Source organism: Mesoplodon densirostris, chromosome 14 (genome assembly GCF_025265405.1).
Source record: "Mesoplodon densirostris isolate mMesDen1 chromosome 14, mMesDen1 primary haplotype, whole genome shotgun sequence".
Lineage (NCBI taxonomy): Eukaryota > Metazoa > Chordata > Mammalia > Artiodactyla > Ziphiidae > Mesoplodon > Mesoplodon densirostris.
In genome coordinates, this window is record NC_082674.1 from 58,701,730 (window position 1) to 58,712,784 (window position 11,055).

Here is an 11,055-nt window from a genome sequence, read left to right on the forward strand (position 1 = left end):
GCAATAGCCCTGGAGCCCCCAGGCAGCCACTGCCAGTCATGCTAGGGGCCAATTTCATCCACCAATAGCTGTCAACCTCTGCACTAGGCAGGGCCTGGCATCCAACAAGTATGCGGGCAGGACCCACCTACCAGTGTGCCCACGGTAGTCAACCCCACCACAAGAGAGGGGCCCACACAGCCCATATAGAGGACACCCCTAGAGCATATAGCCCTGGTCACCAGAAGGGAGTGCGCTGTGAACCCCATAAGATGTCTCCTACATATCACTTCACCAATATAGGGAAACATAACCAACCGACCTAATACATAGAAGTAAAACTAGAGAATCCAGCAAGATGAGGTGACAAAGGAATATGTTCCAGATGAAGAAATGAGATAAAACCCCAGCCGAAGAACTAAGCAAAGTGGAGATAAGCAGTTCTACCTGATAAAGAGTACAAGGTAATGATCATAAAGATGCTTAATGAATAAACAACCTAACCTACCATCTAAAGGAATTAGAAAAAGAAGAACAAACAAAGCCTAAAGTCAGCAGAAGGAAGGAAATAATAACGATCAGAGAGGAAATAAAATAGATACCAAAAAAACAATAGAAAACATCAATGAAATCAAGAGCCAGTTTTTTAAATAAGATTTTAAAAAATGATAAACCTTTAGCCAGGCTCATCAATGAAAAACGAGAGAGGACCCAGATAAACAAAATAAAAAATGAAAAAGGAGAAACAGCAAGCAATATAAAAAAATCATAAGAGAATACTATGAACAATTATATACCAACAAATTGGACAACCTAGAAGAAATGGACAAATTTCTAGAAACATACCACCTTCCAAGACTGAATCAGGAAGAAATAGCCAATCTGAACAGACAAATCACCAGTAGTGAAATTGAATTTATAATTTAAAAAACTCCCAGGAAACAAAAGTCCAGGGATGGACAACTTCACAGGGGAATTTTACAAAACATAAAAAGAACTAATACCTAGCCTTCTCAAACTATTGCAAAAATTTGAGGAGGACTGAACTTTCCCAAATTCATTCTACAAGGCTACCATTTGCATTTTGATGTATTTCCTCCAAGCGTCTACATATTTTTAATTAAAATATAATTGACCTACAACACTGTTAGTTCCAGGTGCACAAAATAGTGGTTTGATATTTCTATACTTTACAAAATGATCACCATGATAAGTCTAGCTACCATCTGTCACCATACAAAGATATTACATTATAATTGACTATATTCCCCATACTGTACTCTTATTTTGTAACTGAGGTTTGTACCTCTTAATCTTCCTCAATTATTTCACTCATCCCCCTTACCCCTCTCCCCTCTGGCAACTATCTTTTTGTTCTCTGTATCTATGAGTCTGTTCTGTTTTGTTATGTTTGTTCATTTGTTCTGTTTTTTGATTCCACACGTAAGTGAAATTATGTATATTTGCCTTTCTCTGTATGAACTATTTCACGTAAGATAATACTCTCTAGGTCCATCCATGTTGTTGCAAATAGCAAGATTCATTCTTTCTTTAGGGCTGAGTAATATCCCATTTGTGTGTCATTTACTGTGAGGAACAAAACTTCATAGGAAATAAGAACCCCATCTATAAGCCTCACCAAGATTTCTGCAAAAACACCTTTGGCACACTCATATTCTGGATCATGCTTGCTCTCTTGGGCCAGCTTTATTAGAGAGATAAGCTCCTCTAGCATCCTTGATGCTTTGTTGTGGTTAGAAAATTTGATATCCAAATCAAAAAATATAGAGTGGTTAAATGAATAAAGAACAAGATCCAACTATGCTGTCTAAAAGAGACTCACTTTAGATTTAAGGACACACATAGGCTGAAAGTGAAGGTATGGAAAAAGATATTCAATGTAAATGAGAACCAAAAGAGAGCAGGAGTAGCTATACTTATACCAGACAAAATAGACTTTAAGTCAAAAACTGTCACAAGAGACAAAAAAGGTTGTGATATAATGACAGAAAGCTCAATTTACCAAGAAGATATAACAATTATAAATATATGTGCACTCAATGTCAGAGCACCTAAACATAAAAAGCAAATATGGATTGATCTAAAGGGAGAAGTAGACAGCAATATAATAATACTAGGGGACTGAAATATGCCGCTTTTAATAATGGGTAGATCATTCAGACAGAATATCAATAAGGAAACAGCAGGCTTGAACTACACTATAGACCAAATGAACCTAACAGACATATACAGAACATTCCATCCACCAGCTGCAGAATACACATTCTCCTCAAGTGCACAGGGAACAGGATTCTATTCTATTCTATTCTCCAGGATAGATCATATGTTAGTCCACAAAACAAGTCTTAACAAATTTAAGAAGATTGAAATCATTCCAGGTATCTTTCCCAATCTTTTCCAACCACAATGGAATAAAACTAGAAGGCAATAACAAAAGGAAAATACAAAAACTCACAAGTACATGGAAATTAAACCACACTCTCTTAACCATGGGTCAAAGAGAAGTCAAAAGAGAAATTAGAAATACCTTGAGGCAAACAAAAATGAAAACAGAATTAATATCTTCCCTCCCCAACCCTTAAGAAAGGGCTCCTTTCTGGAGAAGGTTTAATGGAGCCCCGGCTTCCTTTAAGCTTACATTTGGACTCACTCCTCTTAGGCATGTGCCTGGCCTATTCCACCTGCTTCTTGTAATAGGTATTCAGCATGACACCAGAACTGATCAGGGTCAACTGATTTAAGGAAAGCAGAGTTAGGAAAAAGCAGAACTCAAAGTTCTGTTTTGAGTTCTGCTTTTTAAATTTTCTGCTTTTAAAATGGTAATAATATTATAAAAACTAATAAGGATAACACAGTTCTAAGCAGTAAACTCCAAAGGAAGTTGCCAATTACAACACTTCCCCTACCCCACTCCCACCATCCCCAGCCAGAGGAGTAAGAACATGTACCCACATGATTCAGTGAGGCTCCTTTCCAGAGATTTTTAAATTAAAGCTAATTTGAAATTAGAACTAAGAGTCCCTTTCCTTTCTGATGATGACACAAGGAAGATGGGGACCTTGGGGCTCAGAGTGATGTTGGTTTTACCACCATGGAGAAAGCCAGTGTCAGATCCTGAGGCAGACACGTAGAGAGAAAGAGAGTTTAGAGTGGAAAAAGATAGTCTGGCCACCTTCAAGCATCTAGTTCTAACTACTCAACCAAGACCGGAATATCCCTATCCTTTTATGGTGAGATGAGACAATAAATTGCAGCCACCCCCGCCAGAATTTAGCTCAGTTATTTTAACTTTCTTTACTATTGTAGTTTTGCCAGCATACCTAGCCCAGTACCAATGGTTATTAAGGAGTAGATGTATAGTGTTAGGAATAGGAGCAGTTGATGAAGACAGAAATTCTTGTTAAAGTAGTTCCTCTTTGCTCTGAACTTGCACTCGCTGACTACTCCATACAATCTGGGAATTTGCCCACATTATGCAATTTATTTGAAATATTAAAAATTGTTTTCCTTCTATATATTGACTTGACATTCCCAGTTAGGGCCTCACTCCTGTAAAGATTTTCAGCAATGTGCATCTTTCTCTGGGTGATGTGTGTTCCTCTCTCTCTCTCTCCTCACTGTGGGATGAAATATATCATGATAGTGTTTATTAAGTTTGAGTCTACTGCTTTGATGAGCTAAAAGGTATGTGAATGGCTCTCAAAGCTGGGTGCTTTGTCAGAGGGCACAGTTTTCTTCACCTGAGCAGTCAAGTTGTCTGATAAGGGTATAAATAATCCATCCCCCTCACTAGGTGAAGGTCAATGCCACCTGAGCCCCTGCTCTACCTACACTGCCCAGTGTGTTGGTTGGACAGATGGGCAGCTGGTCTAAGTGTCAAATGCAAAACTGAAGACTTGTACATAACTGACCAGCCTGTATGTGACTCACCTATATTACCTGGGAATTTTCACACTGTACACTTTACTTGAAATCCTGGCAATTTCTTTCCTTCTATATATTGACATAAACATTGTTTGGCTTCCCTTTGCTGCTTACAAGAAAAGAAAACACCCAGATATCTATAAATATAGTACTTATGTTTTACTACTGAATCTCAAAATTAGTTGGGATGTTGACAAAGAATTTAATTTGGCCGTTGAGTGGAAACGTGTATTTCTCTGAAAAGATGAAACCAGTGGGCTGATACCTTAAATGTGAAGGTCTTTACAGATGGAAATTCCCAAGATGCCCAGGAGCCCAGTCTTTGCACAGTCTCCAGCATCAGTATCATCTGAAAAGGGGAAAAATTTTTAAAGAAAGAGAATTAAGAAATTACTAGAATTCAGCAAACCAATGCCCTTTTGTAAATGTCTTGACTAGGGGGTGTACAAGTAATTTCATGTTACCCAAGATTTTAGCTATACTTGTATTGCAAAGAATAATAATATATTAGCTTAAATATACTGACAATTCCCGGAAGTGCTCTCTGGCTCAACTCGATTAATGCTATGACATTCTGCATTAATGGCATGCCTGCATGCCTTTACTTATAAGTACTAATGACCTTATGAAAAGTAAAAATATCTTAATTTTTTCTGGGCAATAGAAAGGTAATAAATGTAATTCTTTTCTTCTTTACCTTCCACTACTCTGGGGAATTTCTCTTGTTACCTTTGCCATCTGTGATCCAGCTTTTCTTTCACTCTGTCACTCTGCCATACTTAGCAATTTTGTGTAAAAATACCAGTAATGACTGCAGTGACATATGTTACCTGCATGAATCAGTTTTTATTCCCTGTCAGTCCACTTTGCCTGCTCTTTCTTGGACCAATTTTATCTTAGATCCTGAGACTATTTTTAAACTTTTTTGAGAAATAATTGACAAGTATATCTGTATATATTTAAAGTGTACAGCATGATAATTTGATATACATATACATTGTAAAAGCTCAAGATAGCACATCCATCACTTTGTGTAGTTAACATATTAACTCTTGTGTGTGTGTGTGTGTGTGTGTGTGTGTGTGTGTGTGTGGTAAGAATGCTTAATATCTACTCTCAGCAACTTTCAAGTATGCAATACCATATTATTAACTAGAGTTACCATGTTGTACTTTAGAGAAGCCAATAGCTTTTCCTTTGTCCCCAGGAATCTTTTTTATTCCATCCTCTGTCTTAAGTCACTAACTTCTCCATCAGACTATGTGTTCCTTGGAGGCAGAGTTTTTTCATTTCTGCCTCTCCCTAACATTTAGCACTATTTCCACACACGGTAGATATTTAATTCCCAAAGTAAACCAAACTGAGTCATGTTTCATGTTTATTTGTATTTCACACAGCACCTGGCAGAGTGGCTGACATATTGGAGCTGTCAGAAAATATCTAGTGAAGGAATGATTTATTGGTACTCACGTGTCTTTTCAGCCACTTCCCCATTGTACAAGGGGACATGTTCGCAGAGCTGCCTGATGGGTGATCCAAACAGGAACCATTTCACATCTGTGATCAGAGACTCCAGTGGGTTATACTTGACCCAGATGTATTTGTTGGAGAACATGTTTTTCAAAGCCTAGATCAGTAGGAGTGGAATAGGATGAAATAAATTGACATAATCTGGTGTAACTTATTCTAAATTGTGACTTTTTCTCTCTTGAATTATTAAACAGGAGGTGGTCAGGAATCTCAAGATGTCATCTCTTGTTGACCACTTGGTCTGTAGAGAAACCTCATTATTACCAATGTTATTTTGCAGCTGGTGACAATGAAACCCAGAGAGGGTGAATCCTGTGCCCGATGAAAAGACACAAAAGGAGAAATAAACCTCAGATTCCTAGCCTCACACAGTGTTTGTTTATTCTCACTATACTGTATTTCTTTGCGCCATTGTGTCATTGGATATCATCACTCATTTTTTCTGCCAATCACTATTTCTTAAAGCCTAGCTCTGAGAAGAGAATGTTTAGTCCTCTCTACAAAGACACTGGAATTTATTGTAAGTTTTTGTATTGGGGGCTGTATGGTGGAACTCAAGATAAGAGACTTATTCTGCTCTAAAATCAATAAATGTGAAGATGCTTTAAAGTGGAGGGTACCATAGCCACAATAAGGTATGATATTATGATCTTTTCCCTTACCCTTTTCATTTCTCTGTGGGCACCAGTATTCCCTGGCTCAAGAACAGGGAATACTTAGGGTTACCCCAGACTTACCTGCCTCTCAAAGATGTACCGTTGGAGCTGGTCCAGAGCAGGGATGGTCTTATGGTTCATCTTCAGGATGTAGCAGGCTCTTCGGGAGAGCACCCTGGAGGCGATGTAGCCCTGAAGCAGCAAGAGCACAGTTACTGCCCCTCCCAGTTCCCTGGGCTCTGAGCTTGGTGAGGATCGGCCTCGAGGAAAGCCTTGAGCATGCGTAGTGATATTTTCAAGCTGCAGTCAATTCTACCCATTCGACTTCTTTTACATAGTCGTTTTACTTTTTCACTTGTCATTTCTATCTCTGAATTTGTGTAAACCCATGATGTGTGCCCCACTTTTCATGTTTTGGGTCTACAGTTTGGTGTTTGAAAGCTTGAGAAGAAGCCGCTCTCTGTCTCTTTCTATTGATTTTGTTCTGCCTTTTCCTCAATTTGGAGTAAATACGGTATTCTTTAGAACTGTGCTTTCCAATATGTTAGTTACCAGCCACCTGTGGCCATTTAAATTTAAATTCAAATTAAATAAAATTTAAAATGTACTTTCTCCATCACACATTTCAAGTGCTGAGTAGCTTTCAAGTGGCTAGTAGCTTCCCTATTGGAAAATGCAGATATAGAGCATTTCTACCATTGCAGAAAGTTCTACTGACAGTGATGCTTTAGAAGCTCTCCTCAACATACCCACACCCCCCTCACCCACCACACATACATTTTCATTGATTCTCCCCTCCCCTCCTTTACCATCTTCTATCTTTTCTCCACCTCAGACCCAAGCCGGCTGGATAAGGATGGGTTGGAGGAAGTTGGGATTGGAAGAACAATGGAGGGTGAGATCCTTGGAGCCAAAAGGAACCTTCTGGAATCTTCATACAGAGTGGAATTTTCTGTACATAGTTCCAAATAATTATACAGCCTATAAGAGTGCAAATATTATAAATCTTTCTAGTTCCTATTTTTCAGTTCTCACAAATTGCCAGTCCCTAAAATCCAAAAATTGACTGAGGCTGAACCTGATGATAGTGGAAGAGGTTTTAACCAAATTCTCACCTATTCTCATGCTATTGTTTTTTAAAGATACTTTTGTGATTTCCCTGACATCTGCTTAAAAAGAATTTCAGCACAACTTCCCTGTAAAGCATATCTTTCAAAGACTCTATGCTTTCAAAAGTGTCATGGAACTCCCAATACCAGTGGGGCAGAGGGAGTGAGGAGGTTTCTATAAGAAAAGGAGAAGAAAGTCACGTTCAAATGTACAGTGCAACGGACTACAGACTACTTATATACACAGTGCATAGCTCTCTCCATAGGTGAAAGCAGGCTCATCACCCAGGTGGAACAAATGGAAAACAAGCAAATGAATAAATGAATCAAGGACAGAATAAGTTTCCTGAGATTTATTGTTCATACCAGTAACTGAAACTTGGAAATTGTTTAATGTTTTTAGTTAACATATTTTCATTCTTCCAGAAGCAGTATGATTTACTGCATATACATAGTCAAATGTGTAGAGTTGTTCTGGATTTCTGCTACTTTGTGACTACTTGCTTCATTATTGTTCTTTGTCTACATAATTTTTTGTATTAGAAGCCCTACTTCATTCATTCAGGCATTTGACAAATATTTTTGAGAGCCTGTGTGCCATGCCTGGCCTTGGGTTTTAGTCACCCTTCCAGGCACTTTCTGAGCCTGTAGTTAGCCAAAATGATTGTGCTTTCCACCTGAAAAGGTCAAGCGAATTTGTATGCTTCCTGTCTCATCACATTTTTTAATTAGAAATGGTTTTGTTTGATTGGTTTTTAATCAATTGCTTGATTATTTAAAGGGAAAAGCAGAAGTAAGGATATTGTGAAAGAATTGCAAGGATAGATCCTGGAATTCAAATGCACAATAAATGGCTGCCCCTCCACCCTTTAGAAGTCCATTCTTGAAGAATATAAAATATTGCTGCTTACATGTTTATAGTCAAAAATCGTGGTAGAGGAGCATGATCCTGCATGGATATTAATCTCGGCGATATTTTTTTCATTGTCAATTGTCATTGTCTCCTGAATAAGGCCACCATTGTCAGTTGGGCTGATGATGTTATAAACCTAGATTGACAAAAGACATAATGGTTTTTTCATAAACTATGTGCATTTGAAAGGCAACCCTCCCTGCAAAGTAAAGTCTTCTATTGCTTCAAACAAGAGATTGAACCTTGAAACATCTCCACTGGCATCCCAGACCAAAAGCCCATGCGAAAATTAGAATGCAAAGGTCTTCCTCATAGTTCACTGCATTATATATGGGCAAAGCAATGGCATTACATGAGAAATGAAATTAACCACATTTTAAAGCAATGGGGTAGGTTTTTTAAGGTATTGTGTTTGGAAAGAAATAATCAACTTCATTGTTTCTGTTATTGGTTATTTCTGGAATTTCATCCCACATAGGACATGTGGACTCTCTACTGTCCTTCAGATTATCTCATATCTTCTTTTTCCTCTCCCAATACCTCTAAGATATAAAGTCTATAGTGAACCAACTCACCTCATGTCCATGAGATTGTGTCCCAAAGATAGCCAGTGCCACCAGAAATACCACCTAAAAAACCGAGCAGTCACATCTATTCACAATAGGGCTGTCACTCAGGGTGGGAACATGAGGTGACATTGGACAAGACAAGCACAAATGTCACAGAAAACATATGCATTAGACACTGGTGGGAGGTCATGGGTGGTCAACAGTCCACTTCCAAAATGTGAAACACACATTCATTCATTTGACAGGCATTTGTTGGGTTCATGCTATTTTTCAGACACAGGTTCTACCTTTGTTACCAAATTCCCAACCCTTCTTAACAACACAACCTTCTAGAAAGCATAGTTCTTATGCCAGAAAAAAACAAAAAACAAAAACTTGGGGGAGGTGAGCAGTGAGGAAGGGCTCCTTTTACGAAGGGGAGGACCCTAGTGGTATTCACGCTGGCTTTAGTATACAGGAGTCAAGTTTTGTTTTTTGGTTAAAAAAAATACTTAATTCCTTGAGATTGAGAGAGTAAGACAGATTTAAGTGGATTCATGGGTGATAGAGATACAGTAGATTCCTAAAAGCAAACTTTGAAAATCCGATGCTTGGAGGCATGATTAACTTTTGAGGCTGACATCAAGGAAAACCTCCACATTCTCCTTAGTGATACCATCAGACAAGTGTTAGGCCAGCAGTCCATGAGGCTGACATGGAGGCACTGCTGACATTTTGCTGCATTTATATGAGAGACTCATCCAACATGCTGATCCTGGTTTTGTGTTCTCTCTTCTGAACATCACAGTGCACTGCACTGTCATTGAAATTGCTGATGAAGGAGAAGGCAGATATTTTTAGGACTTGTCAGTGGGATTTTCCTACTTCCTTTTGCATCTCACCAATCACATTTTTCTCCTGGTGACTGTGGGTAGAATGTCTAACATGGACCTACATGCAGCTGTCCAACCTGCTTACTTGCAGAGGGACAACCTAGACTCCTGGACAACCTCTGACACTCCTATGTATTCTGTTTAATGGATCTAATACAGAGGTCTGAATAGGTGGGTGAAGGGCTAGCCACCATAGTGCTATGATTAGAGAGAGCTCAGGAAGTGTCCCCTGCCCCCAAGTAACCACTCACCCAACACCATGATTAATATACCACTGTTCCAGGTTTGTGTTTTAGGGTTAGGTATCCTCTTAAAAAAGTCAAGATACCTTGGGAGAGGCAACTCTTTGAGCTGACAGTCTTTAACACCTTTTGGGGAGGTATTATTTTGCTTTCTCCTTCAATAGCTCAATGAGAATAAGGGATAGAGACTGGGGGAAGGAGTTCCATTCTGGATCAGAACATAGTCAACTAACCATCCATGGAGTACTGCAATGTGGAGCTATGGGAGAATGGGATCAGGGCTGAGATCAGCTGGAGTGGTCATGGCAGGATTACTTTGCCATGATTGCTCCGGTAAGTGGGGCCTAAGATGGGGAAATTTCAAGCCTAAATTCCACATTTACTGGCCTGGGGAAATCACATTCCTCTGTGCCTCAGTCTTCTCACCTATAGAATGGGGCAATATTACTCAGCTCATAGAATTGTTTAAGTGAATGGATGAAATGATTCATGCAAATGTTTAGCATAGGGCCTAGTACACACTTGGGAAATGACAGCTGCCATTATCATTATTATTATTATGGATATTGTTATTTTTAAATGACTACTTCTCCTTTAGATAGTAAATACAGTTGTCCTAAAATGGCTACATTCCCTCCAAAGTTCATAATAAGGAATTATTACTAAAATATTACAAATTAAAATTCCCTAGATATTTCCATTATTTTTCTTTGTAATTTTTTAGTAAACATCTCAAGAAACAGACAATGGACAAATAAATATGGACAAATTAATATTCAACATTATTCCTGCCAAAGACAGCATTAATTCAATCACAGAAGTTTAGAAGCATGCAGTGCTAAGACCCCTGAAAGCCAAGGCTTATTGGATATGAGCATTCTCTGCAAGCAGCCACCAGAAGTATATAAAGAAACGTAAACAAATACTCACAAGGATTTTCATTTTGCCTGAAAGGCAGAAGCTGCTGGAGAAAGTGAGGCTGCCCATGCAACTTCTACGCTTTATATTGGCTTTAAGGTGTGGAAATCTCTTTCCAGAATGATTACTTTGGAAAAAGCCATGTCCATATCATTGACACACCCCAGCAAACTCCTTTATCGGGATTGAGACCCAACCACATAACCTGATATCAGCAAAGTTCATTATTCACTAGTAAAAATTTGCCACTTGGTTACTCTGTAAATATTCCCTCTTATCTGCTCTATGTTGCATTTGAGATTTCAATGTCCGCCTTTAAAAA

General features: G+C 38.6%; 1 protein-coding gene across 1 annotated transcript; it reads right to left on the reverse strand.

Annotated features, from left to right (window-relative positions):
* Nucleotides 1-4,190: 4,190 nt before the first annotated feature.
* Nucleotides 4,191-10,757, reverse strand: GKN2 (gastrokine 2). The gene is made up of 6 exons (XM_060117976.1): nucleotides 10,746-10,757; nucleotides 8,708-8,761; nucleotides 8,131-8,268; nucleotides 6,192-6,302; nucleotides 5,395-5,551; nucleotides 4,191-4,273 (listed from the first exon to the last, which is right to left on the reverse strand). Exons 1-6 carry the CDS (start codon nucleotides 10,755-10,757, stop codon nucleotides 4,191-4,193), a joined length of 555 nt encoding a protein of 184 aa, XP_059973959.1.
* Between the last annotated feature and the right edge of the window lie 298 nt (nucleotides 10,758-11,055).